Below are 14,787 nucleotides of genomic sequence, written 5' to 3'. Positions count from 1 at the left end.
CCCTACAGATATCCATCTCATCCTGGCGAGCAGGAACCCAATTATGTACAGACTGTCAGTTGTTTTTCTGACATTAAATAGAGTAAATTTATAGTTTTTCTTTATAATTTATAGTCTTTCATATTTTGTAATTAAGAATTCAATTAACTTGTCATTGGCAAATGCATTGTATTACAAGTGCAACACCATTCTATATTAATATATATATATATATATATATATATATATATATATATATATATATATATATATATATATATATATATATATATATATATATATATATATATATATATATATATATATATATATATATATATATATATATATATATATATATATATATATATATATATATATATATATATATATATATATATATATATATATATATATATATATATATATATATATATATATATATATATATATATATATATATATATATATATATATATATATATATATATATATATATATATATATATATATATATATATATATATATATATATATATATATATATATATATATGGCGTTTAATTTGAGGAACTCACTTTTAATTTATGTGTAAATTTTTAAATCAAACATAGATTTTTGGAGTCTACTAAGTTGTATTTTACTAACAAAAACACATAAAAATTGATATTGTGACAATTGTTTCGCCTAGTAATGGCATTTTCCAAAGAATGTTCGAAACAATTCTCACAATACTATGATTTTTTAAGTGTTTTTGTTAGTAAAATACCACTTAGTAGACTAAAAAAATCTGTGTTTGATTTAAAAATTAATACGTAAATTAATATTTGACCTTGAAACGAATAATCCATATAAAAAAGAAGACGATCCACACCTTTACTCAGTTATAAATGTACAGATAGATATGCTACTAATAAAACATAATTAAAACGAGCAAAAAAACGTGCTAAGAGTGTCAGAAATGAAGACTCTAAGGTGCATATCTGGCAAGAGTCTACGAGACAGAATAAGGAACAACAGGATAAGGGAAATATGCGAGATCGAAGATGTCTTTAGGTGGGGAAGACAACGAAGAAGACAATGTATGCGCATGTGAGGAGGCTGGAACCATCCAGACTCCCTTACATCGCACTGCACGGCCAAACCCAAAGAAGACGACTCTCGGGCAGACCACCAAAGAGATGGAATGACACCTGGGAATCAACATCGCAGGAGTCTGCGTAACATCACTCTTGAAAACAGGCCACAAGGCCTACACCAAACAGAAGAAGAAGAATAAGAATATTGTGTCGGATTGTGGTCGCGTGGTTAGTGTCGCGGACTCTAAAGTCAGAGTTTCTCGGTTCGAACCCACTTTACCACAATTTGATACCTATTTCTAATAATGAGCCGTCTAGTCTCACAGAAATAGTATGAAATTGAAATATTTGTGTAAATAATAAAATTATTAATTGTGTGATTATAATCCGGGATTCGGATCTCACATACTAATATAAGAGTTTCTGCTTAGTAAAAAAGCTTCTTTACATCTCACCAATAGATGTCTCTAGTGAAGTTCTAGTGATTCAAGAACAAAGTTTCTAAATTGGTTCATATATATAGAACTTCCAAGAATTTGAGTAGTGTGGTTGTCAATAATGGGTAGAATTGGTGAATGTTACACGTGTGTAAAGTGATCACTTAAACCAGCCTATGACGGTCGTAAGCCCCGTAAATGCCCAGACTTCCATATTCTTCTTCATCTTTGATGAAATGTCAAAAAATAATATAAATAATAAAAACACAAATATTTCTCTTTATTTAAATTAAATTTAAAAAAAATATATTTCTTTGCTCAAAAAAAGCGTGTTCGTTTACATACATCGATGCTATCATGTACATAAGCAAATCTATTCAGACAGCAGCAGCATGCTACAAAATCGAACGACTATCGATTTTTGAGCAAATTTGAAATGAGCATGCATATTTCTAGCAAAGTACGTACACACATGCAACTAAGTAGCAATTGCTCAATTATAGCATGCTTTTGTGCTCATAACAAGCATATCTGTCTAGGCCAGAGGTTCCCAAACTCTTTTATCTCGTAGACCCCTTGCCTTACCTGATATTGATTTTTATCAAATTCATTAACTTCAAATGTATTTTTAGTGAAGTGTAGTGAAAATTAAAAAACACACATGTTAGGTTTTATACATTTATATTTTAAATTCAAATTAAAACATAGACCCCTTGCAAGTTGTCATAGACCCCTGGGGGTCGATATAGACCACTTTGGGAATCACTGGTCTAGGCCATTAACTGTCATTTTTCTATTACACCAATTCTCAAACTTTTTTCTCTTTTTTTGGAAAAGGGACCCTTTTAAAACGATTTTTTTCTCGTCTCTTTTTTTATCGAACGACTCTATTATGAGCTATACTCTTCCCCTTACCTATTGAATTAATTTAATTATCGCGCGAATCTCTCTCAAAAGTTTATAAAAAAAATATTAATTAAAACATCGTCTCTGTTGTTATTTTGCTCAAGTTTGGGTCTTTTGTGTTCAAACGTTACAAAAATGATCTACTATCACCGGCATATGTAAACAGTTTGGGATTCGATTTAATAAAATCAAAAGGAAAAAATACATTATTCTCGGTTTAAAAGTTTCCGGAAAAGTTTCAAGAGAAGTACCCATGCAAAATTTACTCCTGATATTATTTACACGTCTTCTTGGGGACTTTGCAAAGACTATTGTCAACTCTTTGTAACAATTAAAAATACGTCCTTAAAATACTCATTGATAAATTTAAAATTCAAATTTAATCGTGATTATGTAAATATAAATCTCAACAGAGACGAAAAACTTTTTGAAAAGGCAATATGCAAGTTATAGTATTCATAGAAATTGCAACCTATCATCGGCCGGTTTAATGTCGTTAAACGAAAAGTCTACACCCATCAATTAATATTCCTTCAACGAATATTCCTTTCCTTTATTTTTTCTGTGAAGTGTTATTTATGAATAACATTTAGACCTCAAGGCCTTACTCGCAATAATATAATCCAGTTAGCGTCTGGCAGTGCTAAGAGCCAGACGTCAGTTCACGCTCATTTTTTTAAGAATATATTTTGTATTTATTTAATTTGACTTTAACAGTTAATTTTTAAATTATATTTTTATATATTATAAAACTCCTCACCTTTCAATAATCCTTTTCTTTTCAATATCACATATTTATTACGAAGAAAAGCTTATTTTTTAAATACAAAAGCGCTGTGTTAAGAAACAAATTAAATTATGTTAAATGTTACCTGGGTTTATTGAAAATTAAGTTGCGATTTATGGAAAACTGGGTCTTAAATAAGAGTATAGTTAAGTTCTTTACTATTTTGAGAAAAAAAACTAAACATATGTTTAGTCATAAATTAAACCCTGAAGTGGGCAACAGGTTGTTGCCGAAACTTGTGGGTTAATAAAAATGTGAGTGGATCAAAAAACAAAGTCTTTTTATTTCTCAAAATAATATATCAACATGATCCACAAAGTTAATGCTTTCATTATTCAAAACATAATTAAGTTCGTTTGGAATACAAATAAGCATAAGGACATCGTAAATAAAAAAAGAGCACACTTCTTCTGTTGTTCTTCTTCTTGGTGTAAGAGCATGATTTTTTTTCTTTCGCATTGAGCGATTACGCATCGACGTATCGATCATAGTGTCCCCTACCGCTTGTATCTTCTTTTAACCCAAGGACGGCCATTTGAGGGAATCTGTCGAGTCACTTGGTGGGATGAAAACGGACGACAATGGACTGTTTTGTCGTCCCAGTATTGGATGCGTGCGACAAAGGCCTTTACATCGCAGAGTGATTATTATTAAAGAAAGGTGTGGTGTTGTGACAACCGCAGCGTGAGTGGTGGGCTTAAATAACTGATGTGGCCGTATTTTATAACACAATCTGTGAAAATCGGTTTCACAAAAAAGGCCATCTGAAGAAAATGCTAAGCTGTCTTCACTCAAATATCCTAACCTCAGATCATGCATATATTTGGAATTAGCTTTGTGGAATAACGTGATGTTTAAATAATAGATTTATATTATCCACTGACACTTCGTGATGGAATTGCATTTTTAATTTATTATTAGATTAAAACCAATATTTTTAGCTTTTTCACTTTTTTATTTGACCAGCGACCGGGTTTCGTCGTTACCGACATCATCAGACTGGTCTAACCATCAGACTGGTCTAACTGGTCAGACATCACCAGTCTGATGATGTCGGTAACGACGAAACCCGGTCGCTGGTCAAATAAAAAAGTGAAAAAGCTAAAAATATTGGTTTTAATCTAATAATAAAAAAAAATAAAAAAAATAAAAATAAAAAAAAAATGATGTTTAAATATTATTTTTTGACATCTCATCAAAGATGAAGAAGAATATGGAAGTCTGGGCATTTACGCCTAACTCTATTTTTGGTCCTTACAGATTTTTATATTTACCATACTCCTATCCGTGATTAATTATGTAATTACATAAATTTGAGGTCTTATTGGCCTCCCGATTCTAACGCAGAACGTAATATCATATAATATGGCAACAAAACCATAGTAAATGCATAAAGGAATATTATTTTTTTTACGTCTCATCAAAGATGAAGAAGAATATGGAAGTCTGGGCATTCACGGGGCTGACGACCGTCATAGGCTGGTTTAAGTAATCACTTTAAACACGTGTAAGCTTCACCAATTTTACCCATTATTGACAACAACACTACTCAAATTCTTGCAAGTTCTATATATACGAAACAATTTTGAAACATTGTTCTTGAATCACTAGAAGTTCACTAGTGACATGGTGATTGGTGAGACGAAAAGAAGCTTTTTATTGAGCAGAAACTCTTTATTACTGTGTGAGGTCCGAATCCTGGATTATAATCACACACATGGGAAACGACAGAAAATAACATTTTCATTTTTATCATTTTAGCTGATAATTTGACCAGATAATTTATTTACAACATTTTGAGTGTGTCCAAATACTTGTTCACAAATCTGGATTATCTTCAATTAAAGGAGTTATTTTTCATTTTATTTTATTTCTTCCTTATTTCACTATTCGCACATCTATCATACATCGTTTTGTCGCACATTCTTCTGAGAGATCGCATTTCGTGACGTTTTCACAGCTGATAATCTTTTTTAACATGCAATTTTCAAAGACAATTCTAAACATTACTTACCCTAAAATGTATTCTTCCATGTTATCTATTTGGTCTATAGTGCTTTTTTGGATAGGTATAAGATACAATAGGTAACACTTTTTTTCAAAATGTTGGGTCCATGTAGCAAAAATAGTTTTTAACTCCAAATGATTATACAAAGTATGATAAGTTATAAATTAAAATGATTTAAATCGATTATTTGTAAGGGTATGTACTTATCACAAATTAATATCTAGTCGCTTACCTTTCAGAATCCATTTTGATGTTGAACGGCCTCTTTTGTCCTAAGTGTTACTGGATCGGTGAAATCGAGTAGTATTTCTGAAAAAAAATATATTTGTCAGTCAAAATGATGACACATTTATGGTATATTTCAAATAATAAAATTAAACACTGATTTTTAGGGTCTGCTAAGATGTATATAATATATATTTTATTTAAATACAAAAACAACATTTGTGACAATTGTTTCGCCTTTTTAGGGCATGATCAAACTACTGTTTGTCCTAACGAGGAGAAACAATTGTCATGAATTTTATTTTTATGTGTTTTTAAAAAATACAAATATACAACTTAAAAATAAAAATATACAAATTTAAAAATATACAACCCTTAAAAACGGTGGATGATTTTAATATTTAGAATATAAATTATGGAGTTCTTCAAATCAAACGCCAAATCAATCAATAAATAAAATGGTGATAATCCACACAAAATGTACAAAACTAAAAATGTAAATATTGATGTATTAATTTCAAATCAAACACAGATTTTTTGAGTCTACTAAGTTGTATTTTATTGACAAAAACACATAAAAATTATATTGTGACAATTCGTTTGATAATGCCCTAACAAGGCGAAACAATTGTCACAGTATAATTTTATATGTGTTTTTGTTAATAAAATACAACTTAGTAGACTCAAAAAATCTGTGTTTGATTTAAAATTAATACATAAATTAAAACGGAGTTCTACAAATTAAACGCCAAATCAATAAATAAAATGTAAATATTCGTTTGTCAAAAATCTTATATCTCTTAAAGGTTTTCAACAGTAAAAAGCATTACAAGTCATACTTCATATTCCTCATGGCAGACAGCGTACATCTTGACAGCTGCTGTCAAGAAAATTGAATTTTGGATAGATCTGAGATTCGGGGTAAGTTGTTCAGCGCCGCTATTTTTATTAGGACATCATTCTATACGAGGTACAAAGACTTGAAAAAAATGCCTCTACGTGGAAATTACTGAAATCCCAATTCGCTCGTTAGTGATAATACCCCTTTAGAATACAATATGTTGAATAATAGACTATTCTCTACACGTTTATTACCGTTTTCCTTTAAAAATGTACATTTAAATACAAATATGGGTTATGCGTGATTATGTGTATTATATTATCATATTTTACATATTCGTAAATGGTCGTATCTTCCCTTTGTGACATATTTGTATGAGAACACAATAATTTAACCGTCACTTGCACGCTAATACAGGGTTTACAAAAAATCTCCGAATTTTATTTTGTTCAAAGGAAATAAAAATCAGTAACATTGCTTGCGGCGCAGGCAGTTTGCAGATGTATATGAAATACATTTTAATCTTCAAAAATTAATACAAGAGTATATTCGAACAAAATTACAAATATTTGAGAATGGAATATTTTAATAACTTCCCAACAGATATTAAAAAAAACGAACATATTAAAAAGCTTTACAAAAAAAAATTATATTATTCATGAAAACACAAAAAAATATAAAGAAATTTATATTACATATGAAAACACAAAAAATAAAGGAAAAAGACTGTATTACATCCTTTTTTCAAGTAAAATTAATAAATATTTTATGTAAGTCCCTTTCCAAGGACAAGAGCTTAGTCTCTTTTTTGGAGAGTATAAGATTATTATAAGTAGGTACATAGATATCTGTAGCTAATGAAATTAATTGCCATATATTTTAACTATCATAATTTATTTTTTTTAAAACTGTTTTTTTACTCGATTACAATCCTATTATTGATTTGGCATTAACTTTGTGGAATAACACGATGAAATATATATAAAAAATAAGTCACTTGTAGAAAACCTCTTTTGAGTTTATTAATGTAAAAACGACTAGTTTCAAGAACGTCAGATTTTCTCATCAACAGGTGAAAATTTCACCTAAAGAAAATTTAAACTTCTGAATTAAAAATAATATTATTTTGATGTCGTTTAATTGGGAAGTATGCACATACATAATTACTAAGATATTTAGCTGATACAAAGGGTCTCTGCTTAATAAAGAACTTTTTTGTCAGGTTAAGGTATTTTGCATCCGTTATGTCACTGCGACTATATTAGGTCTATTGTGACCTCCCTCTGTATCACAGCTCACTCTCAAGACCTACATGAGTCATGTAGCTCACGACCTGTCTTGGTGGTAGGAGCTTCACCTTCTCGGAGTCCAGTAGAGGTCCTCCAAGGATGTGACTTCGTTTGCAAGCGAGTGCGTTAGAATTATAGAATGTGGATTAGTGTTTCGTTATTTTCCATACAAAATCTGCATACTGAGGAGTCATGTAGTCCAATTTTTGTCATGTGTTTCCTCAGTCTGCAGTGTAATAAAAAGCTTACTCATATCCACCATATATCGTACCGAGAACTCCATACATAAATACATGTAAATTATATATACATATATATATATATATATATATATATATATATATATATATATATATATATATATATATATATATATATATATATATATATATATATATATATATATATATATATATATATATATATATATATATATATATATATATTCCATACTGTAATGGCCAGCATGCTTGGCTACCGTTCTGGAGGTCCCGGGTTCGATTCCCAGGAGGTCAAATAAATTTAAGTGATTTTTTCACTCTAATATTTATTTCATATTACCCTGGACTGGTTCCTGAAGCGGAAGGCTGATCACCCTTCCTTCATGTGTTAAAGATCAAGATAACACTGCGTTTATATTATGCAGTTCCCTATGCACCGGATAAGGATACCGGATAAGGGTTCGAATGAAGAAAAAAAATATTAATGTAACACGCGTATAAAGCAATCACTAAAACCAGCCTATGACAGATTTTAACCTCTGTAAATACCCATCTTCCACATGCTTCATCATCCATGTTGAGATGTCAAAATTATATATATATATTTTTTAAAGTACTTTACATACGATAGATAGTTTATTTGCGAACACACTGTATGTCCTTCGTTATATCCAGATCCAATAGACTGCCACTTTGTATGCAGACTCCGGATCGCGCCCGCGCAGGCGCGTGACAAAATTTAACTGTACCATTTGTAAAGTTATTGAGCCATGCATAATAAATTTATTTACTCGTTTGAATGACATATTAATTTGGGAAAATTCCTACGCGGTTTACCCACGCTCGCTGACACAGGCAAGGTAGCGATTACCAAAGGTCGTAGTATACCTTCAATGTATCTTTTTATTCTAAAAATAACCAGATAATACCAGTGGTGTATTTTATTTTTAAATATATAAAAAATATATTTTACTTTTTTTTTAAATAAATTTTGTCCGCCTCGGTAGTGTAATGGTAAGCACACTTGGCTACCGTTCTGGAGGTCCCAGGTTCCCAGGGGGAGGTTAAAATAAATATAAGTGATTTTTTAAATTTAATATTTATTCAATATTACCCTAGACTGGTGCCGGAAGCGGAGGGCTGATCACCTTCCCTTCATGTGTTAACGATCAAGATAACATTGTGTTTATATTATGCAGTTCCCTATGCACCATAAGGGATTGAATGAAAATGAAATTGTTTTTTAGAATATATGTATATCGTAGTCATACAGGAGAAAGTGACCAAGTGCATTTTTTACTAAAACGTGATCATTGACTATTTGATATCTTACTAGCTTAATATTGCCCTGAAAAAATCCCAAAGGATTTTAAACTTGGAAGTATAGTGTATATTAACTTGTTAAAAATAACTAACTGCATTCATGTTGGCCCTCCTGAACTTTTTACGTTTTGCTAGTTGGTCACTTTCTCCTGTTTTAGTAAACTCCTTACCTTTTAATAACTCTTTCCTTTTGAAAACCATATAATTATTTCGTAGAAAAACTTATTCTTTCAATGCAAAAACGGTGTTTCAAGAAAAAAATTAATTACGAATAATTTTACCTGGATTTAGAGAAAATTACGTTGCCACTTAATGAATACTGGTCCTTAACGTTTCATCGATGTGATGCAGATAACGTTAACTTCACTTACAATTTTTTTTTTTAAAAACTTTTGAAACAGATTCTCATCACGTTTCAACAGACTTAAAAAGGCGATTTCTAGCAATATTTTATTATCTTGTTTTTTTTAGTCGTTTCATAAAAAAATCTGTTCTATTATGCCTTCAATATGGCGGCCATAGCGTGGGACACACAATAGAAGCATCGAGGGTCACATTTCGATAGGATCCCGAACACAATGCAACATTTAATCACTGCACTAAATTATGCAATGATCGTCAGAATTACGCAATGGACGCCACTTTTCCATTCGGCTTCGATTCATAAACAGGAAACGCCAAGAAGAATAAAAAACCTAGCGATTTTTTATACGATCAATGAATTTGAACGAAATGCATTATTGTTGCCATCACACGACTTTCTCCGGACCGTGAATATTTTTTTAAACATTTTTTTTGGGTTTTGGGTACCAATTTTTTAACCTTTTTTTTTACCAAGTTTTGCTTTTTTTTTACTTCTTATACTCATATTTTCTTTTTTCATTATTTATATTTTCATTATTCATTTATTATTATTTTCTAAGTTATATTCTTATTTTTTTGTAAAAGGCAGTAATGGCGTAAATAAATAAATAATTAGTAAGTTACTCGTATTTGATAAGGACTTATCTAATTCTGTATACATTATATTATTTCTCGATTTAGAATTAATTTCGTGGAATAAAATGATGATTTGAACTAAATAAGTAATAATTAAAATATTAAAAAAAACACTACTAGAAGACCACTTTTGAGTTTACTTATAAAAAACAGAACTAGTTTCTGCAATATACGTTTCTCGAAAATAGTGTTGTTTATATGAATAAACTCAAAATATGTGTTTTATTCACATATAAAAAATATTGTACATTAGTTGTATCTAGCGTTATAACTTTATTATTGGAAGGCAAAGAGTCATCATAGTGTAGTGGTTAATGCGTTCAGCTACCGTGGTCTGGCGATCCCAGGTTCGATTCCCAGAACGTTCAAAATATATATGAGTGATTTTATTTTCGTTGGATAACACATGGCATGATCGAGTTTTTCAAATACTTGAAAGTGGTCAGTCGAAATAATCGGCGGGTGTGAATGAGGAGATGAAAGATTGGTGTGGCAATCTGTTATCTCTGCCTACCCCTGCGAAGTTCGACGAACTTACCCTAAGAAGTTAGGTTTACATGTATATGAAGCGAAATACTGAATACCTTGGCTTCATACAATAAACGATAAGGAAATCACTGCATCGTTGTAAGCCCTGTAATTGCCCAGACTTGCATATTCTACTTCATGTCCTTGAGGTAGTATTTTACAAAAATGGCGCTACATAAATCATCCAAACTTATTATCATCATTATTTATCGATGCTAAGATGTCAAAAACATTAAAATAACTCTCAAGCGACGAAAACCCAGATTTGTGAACAAATATTTGTATACACTCGAAATGTTGTAGACAAATGAAAATATCATAATATCCTCGTTTATAAAATCTCAAACAATCTCTTAGTAGCGCAGTGGAGAAAACTTCGGCTTGATTCTAAACGGCACTAAATTGTTTCCTAATACGAAACACCTCCAAAGTCAGTTTTTTTGCTACGGTTTTAAAAGGAGATTAATCGTTAGATTTGTCAAGGTTGTCTGTCCTGTTTCTGCCACCTACCGACTGAACTCCAATACTTTCCAAAACAACTCCAATTTGAATGCATTTTGTGCCAAGATTTGTGAAGCAGTTTTAATTTGAATGTTTTAGCGCCTATAATTGTCTTATAATAAATTTATTAAATAATATATTACAATGATTAAAGCAATTAATCACTGTAACATGTCTTACCACAAAGTTAATCCAGAAACAATAAATAAAATAGTATGTTGTTTCAAAATTCTTCACCTTTGCTTTCCATTTTTCCTTTGTTTTCAAACTCCGCCCCTTCACTAACCCCCTCCCCCTAACTTTCCCCTCTCCTTATTTATAGAACAATTTTATATTTTAGTTACTATACAGACCTGAATGATGGAAGTTCAACTTCCAAAACTAGTAGTCTTTAATAAAACTCAAGTGGTATAAAACAATTGTTTTCTTTAATCATTGTCCTATAATTGTCGATTATTATTTTAAAAACACTTGTAATAAAACCACTTAATGAGTTCTATTTTATTAATTTCAAAAACTAACAGATGTTTTCATCTACAGTTGAAAATTAAAACGAACAAAAATATTTAGGGGTATATATAGAGGTTGATAAGGCAATAAATATAGGGGAGAAGGGATTAAGGAACGGTATTTTTTATAAAAGGAAACATAGATAATAATGGTGACGAATTTTGAAACAGCATATTATTAATTAATGTTTTATCTGAATTCAAATTTTTATGCACTTCAAAATTTTCTGAATTGTTCACGACTTGACATTTATTTGTAACAAAGTGTAATAATTTAAAAAGTTTAATTGACTTTGTGGTCATTTCTGTCCATTTATAATTTATGTTTTACTTGGTATATACCATTATTTCTCATATGGTATGTACTACTATTTCTTAAAATCCATTTTGACACATGGTATGTTGTATACGGTGTTTGAAAATAATTCAATCGTACCGTGTTTCGTAAAAATGTATTGAACCAATATATTTTAAGAATTTGTGGTATTTACCAAGTAAAACTGGAGTTTAAAATATTTTCGTAGATATTTATTGTAACTGCAGACAGTTGGTAGAATCCATATTGAATTGTTGGGTAATATATCCAAAATTAAACAAGGTTTATTGGATTGAATTCTACATTTATTTATGTAAATGTTAATACGTGACGCGTTTCGTCTTATTAATACATTATCAAACACTCTCAGTGTTTGATAATGTCTCAATAAGATGAAACGCGTCATGTATTAACATATACATAAATAAATGTAGAATTCAATCCAATAAACCTTGTTTAATTTTGGATATATAACCCTTTTCGTAGATGTTGATTTTTAAGCAATTTTCATTTCTTTTTTTTATTTCTTACTTGTCACTTTCTTCCATCGCTGCATTCTCGAGTGCGTATTGTAGAAAACTGCATCCAGGAATGCTAAATGCAGATAGCATGATCACAGAGCAAAATCGGCCAAGCGTTCTCTGCGGAAACCCATTACGTTATGCGCCTGAGGAGACGCACATAGAGCGCAAAATTGCATGCGCTCGGGACAGGCTAATTTAAAGCATTTTCTCTATGCACAAAACAAGGCATTTTCGCGTTGATTTTCATTGAAGTTATGCCCGTCAGATTCAGATGTGAAGAGTGTAAAAATGGACCAAAAAATGCTTTTTGCAATTATTATATTTTGAAAATCTTACATGTGTGTATTGTATGAATAAAGAAATAAATTGTTCATCATACACATATCGCTCACTCCTTTTAACAACGTCATTCATCAAAAAACTTGATTTTTCAGGAGATCGTTTTTAAAGTTTAAAAATATTATAAAATGTATAAAAAATAAATTTCAAGCTACTTATTAAACTTTTTAATGTGCAACAGATCTTTTAAGGTAAAACCTGAAGGTTTTTTCTCCATTTGAAAAATATTGAGTATATTTAAAAAAAAATAAACAATACGTTTTCTTCAAAATGCAAAAACAACACTTTCTGCCCTGTAGCGGATAAATATTAAGTTAAAAGTATGCCGCTTTTGCTGGGATATAGTTCATTTTCTTAGCATTCCGAAAACATTCCGAAAAATTGACGATTTTTGATATATGACGTTGTTGAAAGGAGGTATGTAAATCCTGCTCCAAGCCTCAAAAACACATTATTTGAATCATACACATACTGTGAATAATAGTTTAGTATATTATCTCTTTGTCTTGCAGACACATTAAATAAATGCACGATATTAATAATGACTAATTCATAATTTAGATAAACATACTTAATCCGTTACTTAGTCAAACTGACATGTTATCTTTTGTTTTGCAAATGAACGAAACATAACCTTCAAATACAATATATAACATACATAGTTATTATATTATGAAGTTATTATGTTATGATATATTAACATAATAAATATTAAGACACTTTATACAAACATTTTTTTAAATACTAGACCCGGGTGATGGAATAAAAAACCAAATAAAGTAATGACTTCTTTAAAAAAAGTCGATAATTCATTCGGTATTCGAATTCGATCATATAAAGCTAATAACGATAAAATCAGTGGACAAATTTTGTACTTATGTCCTTGTGGACTTGTTTCTAGCTCCTTGTATATTTCACAGTTTGACTTTAAAAACATAAGGTGGAAAAATATATGAACCGTTTTTAATTTGACTTGTAAATACTTGGTATGTCCGCCTCCGTAGTGTAATGGTCAGCACGCTCGCCTACCGTTCTGGAGGACCCGGGTTCGATTCCCAGGGGGGGTAAGAATAAATATGAGTGATTTTTTCACTGTAATATTTATTCAATATTACCCTGGACTGGTACTTGAAGCGGAGGGCTGATCACTTTTCCTTCATGTGTAAACGATCAAGATAACACTACGTTTATATGACACAGTGCCCTATGCACCATTGGCGTGCGGATAAGGGTTTTTTATTATTATTAAATACCACCATTTCTTAAAATCTATTGCGACACGTGTTTCGATACATTCTGCCTCATTTTTAGCACCGTATGTGAAGCTGGGTTAATTTTAGAGTAATGTTTTTAGGATGGGCCGAAAAAAATATTCAGCTTGATCCTCTTTTTCAACGCAAAATTATGTTAACCGATGAGGCATATTTTTGGTTAAATGGCTATATCAATAAGCAGAATTGCCGAATTTGGAGTGAAGAAAACCCAGAAGCCTTTGTCTAACGCCCTTACATCCATTAAAAGTCACTGTTTGGTATGCTTTATGGGCAGGTGAAATCATCGATGTATTTTTAAAGACGATGCCGGCCAGAATGTTACTGTCAATAGAGAGAGCTACAGAACCATGATTGCTGACTTCTTCGTTCCACAGTTAAATGGCATTGGTGTAACAGAGCTGTCTTTTCAATAAGATGGCGCAACATGCCACACGGCGGATGCAACCATCAGTTTACTGCGGGAAATTTGAATTTATATACCTCTTTTTAAAAAAAACAATATATATAATCGTGGTGCTTTTTTCGTATTTCCAACATAATTATTTATATGTATTTAATACTATCATGGTTGGTATAAAAATATTAAAATATTAAACTATGCATGTTTAAAATGCAATTAATAAAAAAGCGTCAATTATGCGTTTTGCAAGGTGTCGACTGCCGTTTTAAAAACAACAAAAAAAAGCTTCAAAAACAGGCATG

At 30.7% G+C, this 14,787-nt stretch overlaps 1 protein-coding gene across 1 annotated transcript in view; it reads right to left on the bottom strand.

Annotated features, from left to right (window-relative positions):
* The window catches only part of LOC148309110 (uncharacterized), a 208,562-nt gene that overhangs the window by 142,808 nt on the left and 50,967 nt on the right, over nt 1-14,787 (bottom strand). The window contains exon 2 of the mRNA XM_088260666.1: nt 5,429-5,505. Coding sequence (XP_088116792.1) covers nt 5,429-5,442 — 14 coding nt within the window. The 5' untranslated portion in view covers nt 5,443-5,505. The remainder of the gene's footprint in view (nt 1-5,428; nt 5,506-14,787) is intronic.

This window comes from Brachycentrus maculatus, unplaced genomic scaffold (assembly GCF_059751285.1).
Source record: "Brachycentrus maculatus isolate JH-2025_06_01 unplaced genomic scaffold, ASM5975128v1 h1tg000139l, whole genome shotgun sequence".
NCBI classification, from domain to species: Eukaryota; Metazoa; Arthropoda; class Insecta; order Trichoptera; family Brachycentridae; genus Brachycentrus; species Brachycentrus maculatus.
The sequence above is the reverse complement of the archived record's forward strand: the minus strand, read 5'-3'. Positions and strand labels throughout refer to the sequence as shown.